Here is a 13,817-nt window from a genome sequence, read left to right on the forward strand (position 1 = left end):
CTCTTTGCTCGTTAGAGCAGGAAACAATGAGGTTTAATCCAATCCCTGATCTAACGATGTCTGTCCTGTGTTTCATATTAAAATCCGTGTTTTAAAGCATTTATAAGATCATCTGCATCATGTTTACATGCGTTTATAAGATCAAACCCCGTCCAGCTGAGATGATGCTGCAGTGTTTTTCTGAACTTGAGTAAGGTTTTCAATCAAACAATAATCAGAAGAATCCTGCCTGAAGTTTTTTTTTTTCTTTTTCTTTTTTTTTTCTTTGAAGATTGTGTTTGTGCCAAACAGACCTTGTTATAATAATAATAATAATAATAATAATACATTTTATTTAAAGGCGCCTTTCAGGGCACTCAAGGACACCGTACATTTGAGTGGTGATGATAAAATCAAGACAACAATACAACAAACAACAATTATTGACATTAAATAGTTCAAAATTGTTTAGAGAAAGCTAATTTAAACAAGTGAGTTTTAAGACATGATTTAAAAGTAGTCAGACAGTCACTTTCTTGTATAGATTGTGGAAGAGAATTCCAGAGATTAGGAGCAGCACAGCTAAATGCCCTAGACCCCATAGTGGCTAAACAAACAGAAGGTACAACAAGGGAAACAGATGAAGAAGATCTGACAGTACGCTTCGGGATGTAAATATGAAGCAAATCAGAGAGATATTGTGGTGCACAATCATGAAGAGCTTTAAAAATGAGAAGTAAAATCTTATAATCTGCTCGATATTTAACAGGAAGCCAGTGAAGATGGTAGAGAACCTGAGTGATGTGTTCGATGGAGGAGGTTCTAGTAATTATATGGGCAGCTGAATTCTGGACCAATTGAAGTTTGTGAAGGAGTTTGTTAGGTAGCCCAAAGACAAGAGACAAAATAGATTTGGTACCAACAAGGAGAACTTCTGTTTTGTCAATATTCAGCTTGAGAAAGTTAGGCGAAAACCAGGATTTAATCTCTTCTAAGCAGCCCAAAAGAGAGGAGGAAAGAAGGGTAGAATTTGGCTTAGAGGACAAATAAAGCTGGGTGTCGTCAGCACAGCAATGAAGACTGATGCCATATTTCCTAAAAATGTTACCAAGGGGTAGTAAATGAATAATAAATAAAACAGGGCCCAAAACAGAGCCTTGAGGAACACCAGCTGTAACAGGTGAAACATATGAGCTAAAATTTTTAAGTTGAACAAATTGAGTGCGCCCAGAGAGATAAGATCTGAACCAACTGAGAGGGACACCGGTAATTCCTACAGAGAGTAATCTATCTAAGAGAACTTGATGGGAAATTGTATCATAGGCCGTAGTTAAATCAAGTAGAATAAGTATAGTTAAAAGTCCAGAATCGGCTGACATCAGCAGATCATTTATTACTTTTACCATAGCAGTCTCTGTACTATGCAAAGGGCGAAAACCAGATTGGAATTTTTCAAACAAGCCATTGTTTAAAAGATGGGGATTAGCCTGAGATGCAACAACTTTTTCCAAAATTTTTGAGAGAAAGGGCAAATTGGAAATTGGGTGAAAATTTGCAAAATTATTAGTGTCAGCTCCTGGATTCTTAAGTCTTGGAGTGATTACAGCAACCTTAAAAGATGAAGGAACCACACCAGAGGTGAGAGACGAGTGTACAGTCGTGGCCAAAAGTTTTGAGAATTACATAAATATTGGAAATTGGAAAAGTTGCTGCTTAAGTTTTTATAATAGCAATTTGCATATACTCCAGAATGTTATGAAGAATGATCAGATGAATTGCATAGTCCTTCTTTGCCATGAAAATTAACTTAATCCCAAAAAAACTTTTCCACTGCATTTCATTGCTGTCATTAAAGGACCTGCTGAGATCATTTCAGTAATCATCTTGTTAACTCAGTGAGAATGTTGACGAGCACAAGGCTGGAGATCATTATGTCAGGCTGATTGGGTTAGAATGGCAGACTTGACATGTTAAAAGGAGGGTGATGCTTGAAATCATTGTTCTTCCATTGTTAACCATGGTGACCTGCAAAGAAACGCGTGCAGCCATCATTGCGGTGCATAAAAATGGCTTCACAGGCAGGGATATTGTGGCTACTAAGATTGCACCTAAATCAACAATTTATAGGTTCATTAAGAACTTCAAGGAAAGAGGTTCAATTCTTGTAAAGAAGGCTTCAGGGCGTCCAAGAAAGTCCAGCAAGCGCCAGGATCGTCTCCTAAAGAGGATTCAGCTGCGGGATCGGAGTGCCACCAGTGCAGAGCTTGCTCAGGAATGGCAGCAGGCAGGTGTGAGCACATCTGCACGCACAGTGAGGCCAAGACTTTTGGAAGATGGCCTAGTGTCAAGAAGGGCAGCAAAGAAGCCACTTCTCTCCAAAAAAAAACATTAGGAACAGATTGATCTTCTGCAGAAAGTATAGTGAATGGACTGCTGAGGACTGGGGCAAAGTCATAATCTCCGATGAAGCCCCTTTCCGATTGTTTGGGGCATCTGGAAAAAGGCTTGTCCAGAGAAGAAAAGGTGAGCGCTACCATCAGTCCTGTGTCATGCCAACAGTAAAGCATCCTGACACCATTCATGTGTGGGGTTGCTTCTCATTCAAGGGAGTGGGCTCACTCACAATTCTGCCCAAAAAACACAGCCATGAATAAAGAATGGTACCAAAACACCCTCCAACAGCAACTTCTTCCAACAACCCAACAACAGTTTGGTGAAGAACAATGCATTTTTTCCAGCACGATGGAGCACCGTGCCATAAGGCAAAAGTGATAACTAAGTGGCTCGGGGACCAGAATGTTAAAATTTTGGGTCCATGGCCTGGAAACTCCCCAGATCTTAATCCCATTGAGAACTTGTGGTCAATCCTCAAGAGGCGGGTGGACAAACAAAAACCCACTAATTCTGACAAACTCCAAGAAGTTATTATGAAAGAATGGGTTGCTATCAGTCAGGATTTGGCCCAGAAGTTGATTGAGAGCATGCCCAGTCGAATTGCAGAGGTCCTGAAAAAGAAGGGCCAACACTGCAAATACTGACTCTTTGCATAAATGCCATGTAATTGTCGATAAAAGCCTTTGAAACGTATGAAGTGCTTGTAATAATATTTCAGTACATCACAGAAACAACTGAAACAAAGATATAAAAGCAGTTTAGCAGCAAACTTTTTGAAAACTAATATTTATGTAATTCTCAAAACTTTTGGCCACGACTGTATAATATCAGTTACTATACCAGATAGAGAAGATAAACAAGCTTTGACCAGGTGAGTGGGGAGTGGATCTAACTGACAAGTGGAAGACTTAGATTGTTTGATAAAACCTGATATTTCATCAATAGCCGGAAGTTCAAACATGTAAAATAGAGACAATTTAGAATCACGGGAAGCTAAATATGACAGATCAGATGCCGTATTATTTTGAGAAGTTAATTGTTGATGAATATTTACAATTTTAATATTAAAAAAGGTCATTAAATTATCACATAGATCACTAGAATATAGATGAGAAGGAAGAGTATCAGGAGGCTGAAGGATATTATTTACTGTATTAAACAAGGACCTTGTATTCCCTTCACCTAACCCAATTACATTAGAGTAGTAATCAGATTTGGAGGTTAAAAGAGTGTTCTTGTAAGAGAGCATATGATCTGTGTACATATCTTTATGAACATTAAGTCCGATTTTAATGTATAAAGTGTTCCAAGCGACGCCCCTTAGTTTTAAGTTGTCTTAGTTCTGGTGTAAAACAGGGTGCAAAACGAGTAAAATAAACAGTGCAAGTTTTTAAAGGTGCAAGTGTATCAAGTACACTGTGCAGTCCCTTATTATAATAAGAAGCCAAGTCATCTGGAGTAAAGAAAGCATTGCTCCTGAAGAAACTGTCCAATCCATCAGAAAGAGCAGATAGAATGATGTTCTTGATATTGCGAAATGAAATGGAATGACCCAAGTTGTTTTTTTCAACCATAAACTGAATGATATTAACTTATGATCTAATATAGGCAAATCTAAAGCATCACAATTGGAAGGTGTTACAACAGAACAACGAATAAGGTCAAGAATATGGCTTTACTATGAGTTGGAAAATCAACAAATTGCTGTATTCCAAAACTTTCAAGGCATGATAGAAAATCCCTAGTGAGAGTATTGTTGACATTGTCCATGTGTATATTAAAATCGCCCAAAATAATAACATTTTGAGATGTAGAACTCAGTAAAGTTAAGAATACAGAAAAATCATTTAAAAAACTAGTATTGCTCCTTGGTGGGCGATAAACATTGGCTACAACAGTAGTACCAGGCCCATTAATTTATAAAACAGTGGACTCAAATGATTCATACAGAGGCATATTCATGAGAGAAGCTTTCCACTTCTCTCCACCACGGCCAGACGCGCGAGGCTGACAGGTGTGAGTAAAGCCAGGAGGGACAGATTGATTAAGCTGAGAAAAGTCATGGGATTGTTGCCATGTTTCAGTGAGACAAAGAAAGTCAAATTTACTGTCATTCAGGAGATCATAAATAAGAGGTCCTTTGTTTGTTAACGAGTGAATATTAAATAAGCCAAAAGTAAGATCAGTCGTACCAGATTCGATGCTAGTAGTCCGGGCGATATCGGCCAGCACACTGTGGTCAACAGTCCGTATTGATTTCTTTGGTGGGCACTGAGAGGACGACCAGAACGATCATATTGGACCAGTGTCACTGTAGATATAATTTCGTCGTGACCCACGATGGATGTACTTCTGTCGAGGATAGTAGATAATATCCTGGTGCGATCGAAGGGTCAGTGGTGGTTCAGTGACATGGGTTTGCAATGAAAAAAGTTCCGCCGCAGCATATTGGAAAATGTCACTGGATGATGAATAAAATAAAATATAATCCACATGAAAAGTCGGCTAATCCACATTGTTGAATGCAAACTCCAGGGTAAATCTGAGAAAATGGAATGTCGTCAAAAGCCACTTTAGGAAGCGTCAGGTTAATCAGTTAGGTGCTGAATCACCGAGCTGCTGATTCCGTGCCAGTTGATCCTTTAGTTAAAACTGAGTTGCTGATTTGCCTCTGTGAAAACAGAGCGTCGTCGGAGGCCGTGTTTGGAGGCGTCAGGTTGACCAGTCAGTAGAGATCACTGAATCGCAGATTTCCTTAATTAGGTATAAACGGTCATTTGAACGGTCCTTAATATTTATAGTTAAAAATGACCAGAAAAAGGCAACAGTAATCAAACATTTAAAATAAACAAGCAAACAAACTTAAACCATGGGGAGCAGCGGCAGCAGTACGCGCCAGCGTTCACTCCGGAAGTATCCAAACCAAACCAAACTTACAACAGCAGAGGAATGTTTCTTCAGCACAAGTCAAAGCAAGCAAAGACTTCTACAGAACCTTGCTCAAAAAAGAAAGAAGTTTCAAAACTTGTGTAGAAATCATAGTTGATTCTTCAAACAGGAGGACTGGTGACCTGTCAAAGCAAGTCTATGGTTTTAAGGTGAGTCTAGAAATGAATCAAAAAAGAACCTGTTGAACTTAAAATATCATGTAAGACGCGGTCTTCGAATTGTAATGAAACCTGGACAGATCTGGACACAATCTGCAAAAGTTTGATCACAATTTCAGACAAAACAGAATATCTGGAAGGCCGGTCAAGACACCATAATATTGCCGTGGATGGCATTAAAGAGTCTGTAAAAGAAAAGGTCTGAATCTGCAGAAAAAGTGAAACATGACAGCTGGATCATCAGAAAATAGAGTTAGGAGGTCAATAGTATCATCAGAGAAGCACTGGCCTATTGTTGTCAGATTTTTGCGGTTGAAGGACAAACTTGCAAAGAACTTGAAAGGCTCTGGCATTTTTATTAATGAGGACTTCCCTGAAACCATCCGGCAAAGAAGAAGAGAATTACTTCCAGCGATGAAGGCAGCCAAGAAAGAGGTGACACCACATATCTGAAATATGACAAACTTATTGTTCATCCACTGTTCCAAAATCCACCAAAACAAAGGAAGGCAAGTGTTCAGAGTTTGGCTCCATGGATGTATTATCAGTTATTTATTGCATTTTGATCAGTTAATCACATTTATTGTATACCACTTTGTATACATTATTGATTCCAACACATTTGACTTTAAAGCTGAGACCTTTAAGCCTTTTGATTTCTCTGAAGTTGATTCTTATAATTTTGATGTTGACCTAGATCTCGTTCTTTTTCCATCATTGTATGCTGGCGCGGATTAATGCACAGGCTTGCATAGGCTGCAGCCTAGGGGCCCCACGTGTGCAGGGGGCCTCGGGTTTGCCAGACATTTTTTTTTTACATTTTTTTTTTACTTAAGCGCGAACCAGGCACGGCGCATCATTCCAGTTTCCAGTTTGGATGGGCCAGACAAATTGTGAACGTTAAATTAAAAACATTATCCAATCACTGTGGAGTCTTACAGACTGCATCTTACAATCTCAACTTCATTGTGCTGTTACTCCTTTCGAGCCGAATTTCACAAAATTGGTCAAATCCCGACAGCATCAGGTGTTTTATTTATGGAGAGCAGAATTATTTATTTATTTCAGTGAATGCAATCGATTAGATATCATAATATTTAGGCTATAATATTATAAATCAGGTTGGTTTGTATTGGTGACGTAATATGTAAATGATATGCTTGCGGCCCGCGAGACTTGCACTTGGACCAAAGTGCGGCCTGCTGGGAAAAAAAGGTTGAGAACCACTTTAACCTAATAAAAATTACTGACTAATATACTGTTAAATTATCTGTGAGTATACATAATATAGATTTTAATAGCTTGATGCTCTTTAAATATTTTGTTGCATTTAAAAAAGTTTCGGTGCATAGGATGGACCTATCCGCGATCGCTCTCCATTGTTCTGACCAAAGAAGAGCACTCTGGAATCTCCATTACGCATCATACCTGGGCTGCGTTTCCCGATAACGCTGTCTCTTAGCGCGCTGCGAAGACTCTTAAGGTATAACTTAACTAAAGGTATACTACCACTAAAGGTATACCATTGCTAGGTTTTCTTCAGGGCTATCATCCACTCGCTAGGCAGAGGCGCTCTCCTAGCAACGGCACTGGTCGCGCTAGCACCCTGGGGTGGCAGAGACGAAGATGTGCTGGTGATGTGGATCTCAGCTCTCTTCATCTCCTGGTTGCAGCGATGACTCCGAGACTGTACGTGCGCGTTTAAGGTACCTAAACAACAACGGTTGCAGCAGGGCTGAGGGCTGGGTTGGAAAATATGTGACGTCATTATGTTTTTTTATTTATTTAATCAATGTTGATTATGAAAGTGATCATGCAGCATGAGAAAGATATGATTCATCACGAGATGCGCAATATGTCTGGAGACATGGGTAAAACATTTTGACCACTTCATTAAGTTTTGTTTTGTAGTCTCTTTTTAAAAATATTTTCGTTTTGTATAAATTGTGTCTTAATTTTGATCAATGTTTTATCAACCAATTGCCTGTATTTAATAAATAAGAATATCTGCTATTCTTTCCACTTACACCTCTGTTTATGCTAGTTTTGGTTGTGCTGCCAATGTTTCTTGATCATAATTAAATGGTTGATTCTAAGCATTGGGCCCTGTTTGTATTTGTGGTTTTTTTGTAATGTTAAATTTTTCATTTTACCTACGTGCTGTGGTGGTAATTGTCTTACTGTTGTGGTCCACCACTTGAAGGAATGTAAAGAAAACACTAGTGTTGGCTGTCTCAATGTGTGTGTATGCCAGTTCACCGTAGTTGCATATGGATATGTATGGCACTAAATAAGTTTTTTTTTGGTTGGCGCCTCACACAAAGAGCAGCCTAGGGGCCCCTGACCACCTTAATCCGCCCCTGATTGTATGCTTCAATATTTTGTAATTTTTATACTGAAAATCAATTTAATGATTTATGTATGTCTTTGAATTCTAATATTTTTTTGTCTACTTTTCATTTGAACACAAGAAGTCTTTCTAGGAATTATGACATTTTTATTGATTATTTATCTTAAACATCAGCTTTCTATTATTGCTTTACCTGAAACATGGCTAAATGAAAATTCTAGAGAAATTTTTAAATTATTTAAATGTAACTCAGTTAATTGTGTTAGAAAGAACAGGTTGGGATGTGGAGTATCTCTGTTTATTCATGAAGATTATGCATTTAAAATTAGGGATCATCTTGCTGTAAAATCAGATAGAATTGACGTGGAACATTTATTTGTTGCGCTCTCAGTTTGTCCTGGAGGAAGAAATATTATTGTTGGTGTTATTTACCGAGCACCTGATTCCAGTTATCAAGATTTTAATGATACTTAGGCCAACTTACTTGATTTGATAAGCAATGAGCAGAAATACTGTTATAATTTAGGGAATTTTAAAATAAATATCTTAAAATAGAAATTTGATACTGCTACTAGAATATTCCTTATTCCAGTTTTCCTTTTATTCACAAACCTACAAGAGTTAAAGAAAATTCAGCAACTTTAATTGATAACATTTTAAACTCAAATGTTCACTTTTATTTAACTCGTCAGTTTTCCAGTTTTCAATACTTGATAAGAGTTAGGGGTATTGAATTGTGGAATGGTTTATATCCCATCTAGCAAAAAAAAAAAAAAAAAAAAACGCTATAAAAGTTGTATAAACAATCATTTGAATGCTGCCTGGTAATAGTGTATTTTGTCCATTTCTTTGGTTTTATATATGTTATTCTAATTGAGTTTTTTTTTTTTTTTTTTCAAGAGTGGTTTCTGTTTTCTACATCGTTTAGGTGGAGACTCTAAATAAGATGCTTTGACTTTAATATCATGGTTGTGTACAGCTGCAGGAACACATTAAAATAAACAGAGCTACAGATATCATCTCAAACATGAAATCAGTGCTTCTCAATCTGCCCATAATTAAACAATTTTAACGAAATTACGTATAATAAAACTAGAAGTAATTATGACTGTATAATGACAAACGCATAAAATGTAGACCCAGACAGAACTATTTTCCAAATCTACATGCAGTTTTATATTGAGTGTTCGAGTGGAAACGGTCTCATTCAGTGTAATGTAGTGGCTCTTAAAAGAGCCTTTGGGGTTTACTGCGGCTGATGCAGCGGCGGGTTTAAGCGCGCTCTCCGCGGATGCGGCGCGCCAGCTGGATGTCTTTGGGCATGATGGTGACTCTCTTGGCGTGGATGGCGCACAGGTTGGTGTCCTCGAACAGACCGACCAGATAAGCCTCGCTGGACTCCTGCAGGGCCATGACGGCGGAGCTCTGGAAGCGCAGGTCCGTCTTAAAATCCTGAGCGATCTCTCGCACCAGACGCTGGAAAGGCAGTTTGCGGATCAGCAGCTCGGTGGACTTCTGATAGCGGCGGATCTCCCGCAGAGCCACGGTCCCGGGCCGGTACCGATGGGGCTTCTTGACGCCGCCGGTGGCGGGCGCGCTCTTCCGCGCTGCTTTGGTCGCGAGCTGCTTCCTCGGGGCTTTGCCACCGGTGGATTTACGAGCGGTCTGCTTGGTTCTTGCCATTGCTGAATTGCGTTCCTGTCTCTGCTCTGTTCGAGTAGAAAATACTGCTCTGTGTTATGCGCCTGCATTTAAAGCCTCATACAGCCACAGCTTCTGGCGTCATAAAAGTGCAGAGGCTTGTGATTGGATGATGTGTGACGTCTGCACATGACTGCTAACCAATGACTGCACACCTTTTTTTTTTCAAACGGGGAAATGTTTTTTTCCCGCTCAAAATGCTTTGTTGTGTTTATTTATTTATGCATCAAGCAAACACTCTACACTAATACACACTTTACAAGTTTCCTACTAACATTGTTTAATGTAATCCTTATTAAATATTAATTTATGCATTGGATTAAATTGTTAAATATGGTTTTAATGGTAAAATAATCTCCAGTTGTTGATTATATTATTCACATTCAGGTTGTACAGTATACTTATTTAGATAAAAACTTTATTATACAAGTGTATATCTTCGTTATATTAGTACACACACACACACACACACACACACACACACACACTTATTTACTTTGTCAATATAACAATCTAAAAGAAAATCGCTCTGTAAGAGATAAAATGGGTGGCTCTGAAAAGAGCCTTTGTGTTTCAGAAACACGCTTGGATCTGTTTACTTGGTTTTGGCGGGTTTCTCGGTCTTCTTGGGCAGCAGCACGGCCTGGATGTTGGGCAGCACGCCGCCCTGAGCGATGGTCACTCGGCCCAGGAGTTTGTTGAGCTCCTCATCGTTGCGCACCGCCAGCTGCAGGTGACGGGGAATGATGCGGGTCTTTTTGTTGTCTCTTGCGGCGTTTCCAGCCAACTCCAGGATCTCAGCGGTCAGATACTCGAGCACAGCCGCCAGATAGACGGGAGCTCCGGCACCGACGCGCTCTGCGTAGTTCCCTTTGCGGAGAAGTCTGTGAACACGACCGACGGGGAACTGCAGCCCTGCTCTGGAGGAGCGAGTCTTTGCCTTCGCTCTCGCTTTGCCACCGGTTTTGCCTCTTCCGCTCATTGTTGGCTGTAAATACTTCGATTTTGTAATGCAGAAATAATGACTATGTGAGCCCCGCTCTACTGTATTTAAAAGAGCGTGCGAGTCGCCCATTAGTTTAGAGTCTGTAAGATTTCAAACCAATCGCTGAACTTCCCTCCACCACTCACCGCCGAAGCCACGCCTCCACAGCTGGCGCGCGGATTGTGCAACTTTAAGCAACAACACGACAGAAAACAATTAAGAAATTGTGACGGTGTATTAAAGTATTTCAAACATTACAACATCTTTGTAGCTTTTCTAAATGTAGCCAATATGTAAAGCATTGTGACTCAAGGTAACCTCAGATACACAGTTCTAATAATTCACCTTAAAAAATACTGTAAGTGCAGGCTAATAGAGTTTTGGTCTTTGTTTAGAGTTTGTGGGTGGCTCTGAAAAGAGCCGTTGGGGAATAAAACAGTTGTTTTTTACTTCTTGGGAGCTGCCTTTTTAGGCTTGGCAGCTTTAGGCTTTGCTGTCTTGGGTTTGACAGTCTTGGCCTTTTTGGGGCTCTTGGCTGCTTTCTTAGGCGCTGCGGGCTTCTTTGTCTTCTTGGGGCTCTTCGTGGTCTTCTTAGCGGCTGCAGCGGCGGGTTTCTTGGCCTTCTTGGGGGATTTCTTAGCGGCGGGCTTCTTTGCCGCTGCGCTCTTGGGCTTCTTGGCAGCAGCGGGTTTCTTGGCCGCGGGCTTCTTCGCTTTAGGAGCTGCTTTCTTCGCCGGCTTCTTCTTGGTCTCGGTTTGCTGCTTGTTGATCTTGAAGGAGCCGGAGGCACCGGTTCCTTTGACCTGCACCAGGGCTCCTTTAGTCACCAGGCTCTTGATGCGAGCTTGATGCGGGAGTTCTTCTTTCTCCACGTCGTAGCCGCCGGCAGCGAGAGCTTTCTTCAGGGCGGCGAGAGACACACCGCTCCTCTCCTTCGATGCGGACACGGCTTTAACGATCAGATCACCGACAGCTGGACCTGCTTTCTTGGCTTTAGCAGCGGACTTCTTCTTGGGCGCTTTGGCCGGCGGGGCGGCTGGAGCTGCTGGGGCGGTTTCTGCCATCTCTTGTAACGGATTTACAGTCGTCTAAAGGGTTTGTTCAGTAATGAAAGACTGTCGGGCGGCGCTGTGCTCTTAAATAGGACATGAGAACCTTATAGACTCAACTTGATCGCTCTTTGCGACTGTGCTCCTCCAGAGCGCGCCCCACTCTTGTGTTTTCTTCTCTTACATTTTGGGCACAAAACTGGATGGTTTTTGAAGTGGTTTAAGGTAGTAAAATTATAGTGAACACCAAGCAGAGATCTGCAGCTTTCTCTGGAGACTAAAAGACGCGATGAGGAAATGTTTATTTTGTCCCTGTCAGAACTTATCAAAGGCGAGCAGCAGCTACGGGAAAAGTCCCTGTTGTGTAAATTCGATGCCATGTTTAAGTGAAAAGTTTGATAAAGACTGAAATCGTCATCTGTGTGTCCAGCAAACAGTTTGAAAGTCACTTTAGAGAGATGGACATCACCGAGGGACGTGAGGAGTGTTTCATACAGTCACTGTTTTGGTCTGTTTGAAGCACATACTGTAGACTTCATCCAGAGTCTCATGTCTGACCCTTATCTTCGATCATCAGATAATGTGTGGATTTGTTATGTCGTTTAGATAAAATCACTTATTGTGATTTTTTTTTTTATATTTTGATTAACAATACTTATTGTATTTTGATCAGCAATACTTATAATCCTATGGTATTACCCAGCTGGGCTGAATGCTTGGAAAAGCTGAAGAACACAGACTTCCCAAAGATATATATATATACACTGCATATATAAGAATGAGAGCAGCAAGTGTTTTGCACATCTTAACAATTAACTCTGATCTCTCTCTTGAACACTCTTATGCCGAGTTCAGACTGCACGATTTTAGCCCTGTTTTTGGCTCGCCGACAGGTTTTGAGAAATCGCAGACAAATGCCGAAATCACAGGCAGATCGGTGCTCGTTCACGCGAGTGACAATCACGCAGTGTGAATGAGCAAAGACGCGATCTGAGAGAATCGCAGACGAGTCGCCGACGCCTGTGAGATATTTGGCATGCTAAATATCTGGACTCAGAGCTGGGTAGATTACTCATGAATTGTGATCAGTTACTGATTACAGACTACATGACAAAATTTGTAGTCAGTAATATAATCTCTTAGATTACACATTTTTGGTAACGTAATCTGATTACTTTTGGATTACATTAAGATTACATTTGTGTTAACCCTTATTTGATATCACATATCACTTATTGACTTTAGTTTTTTATTTTCTTTTTCTATTCTATCTGTTTTATTTTTATTTATTATATTATTTAAAAGCCCTTGCTACGTGTACTGTGTTTAAGATAACTGAGTCTTGTTATAACACTTGTATATCATTGCTCTTTTGTTGTTTTTTATTGCTTCTATTGTCCTCATTTGTAAGTCGCTTTGGATAAAAGCGTCTGCTAAATAACTAAATATAAATGTAATGTAATATATTGAATTAGCCTAATCTTGTACTATTCTGACAGATGCAAAAAAAAAAAATATATATATATTCAAAAATATATATTTTATTCACCAACAAGAGCCACAATTGCTTCTTTTTCAAGTGCAATGTATGGAAAGTTAATACTTAAAAAATACTAACACTAATGTACCTTGCATTAGTGTTTGTTAGTAACACTGAATAAAACAAATCACATCTTATGATTCTAAAGCATATTTACTTAGAATTAAGTAAATTTAGAAAACTGCTACATTACAAAGAACAATATTGAAAAACATGAAATTCACAGCAATATCACTGCTTGCTCAAATATTTAATCTAAAAAAACCACTAGAAGTGTATATGACTGTATCAATGAAAAACATCAAACAATAGCTACATTGCAAACATGAATTTTGAAAAAAGTAAATTCACACAGCAATGACAATTCAATTTAAGTCATTAAAAGTAAAGACATTAAAGACATTTAAGTGCATAGTAAAAATGAGTTAAAGACAAACAATAACAACATTACAAAAATGAATATTAAAGAACATGAAACTCACAGTAACATTGCTAATATATATATATATATATATATATATATATAATTATATATATATATATATATATATATATATATATATATATATTAAAGGACCATTTCTAGGTCAAATATTTCATCTCAAAACACTTGAAGTGCAATAAGGTAGTAACAATGAAGAAAAATCAACATTACAAAAAAATATATTAAAGAACATGAAATTCCCAGCAATAACTTTGCTAGGTCAAAGAT

General features: G+C 39.2%; 3 protein-coding genes across 3 annotated transcripts; all 3 read right to left on the reverse strand.

Moving 5' to 3' along the window:
* Window positions 1–9,043: 9,043 nt before the first annotated feature.
* LOC122134145 (histone H3-like) lies at window positions 9,044–9,546 on the reverse strand. The gene has a single exon (XM_042761243.1). It carries the CDS (start codon window positions 9,511–9,513, stop codon window positions 9,103–9,105), a length of 411 nt encoding a protein of 136 aa, XP_042617177.1. The 5' UTR covers window positions 9,514–9,546; the 3' UTR covers window positions 9,044–9,102.
* A 532-nt stretch (window positions 9,547–10,078) lies between these two features.
* On the reverse strand, window positions 10,079–10,513 carry LOC109060821 (histone H2A-like). Its single transcript, XM_019077979.2, has one exon. The coding sequence runs from the start codon at window positions 10,511–10,513 to the stop codon at window positions 10,127–10,129; it is 387 nt and encodes a 128-aa protein (XP_018933524.1). The 3' UTR covers window positions 10,079–10,126.
* Window positions 10,079–11,636, reverse strand: LOC122145708 (histone H1-like). Its single transcript, XM_042761238.1, has one exon. The coding sequence runs from the start codon at window positions 11,578–11,580 to the stop codon at window positions 10,963–10,965; it is 618 nt and encodes a 205-aa protein (XP_042617172.1). The 5' UTR covers window positions 11,581–11,636; the 3' UTR covers window positions 10,079–10,962.
* Window positions 11,637–13,817: the final 2,181 nt, after the last annotated feature.

Source organism: Cyprinus carpio, chromosome A7 (genome assembly GCF_018340385.1).
Source record: "Cyprinus carpio isolate SPL01 chromosome A7, ASM1834038v1, whole genome shotgun sequence".
Classification (NCBI taxonomy): Eukaryota; Metazoa; Chordata; class Actinopteri; order Cypriniformes; family Cyprinidae; genus Cyprinus; species Cyprinus carpio.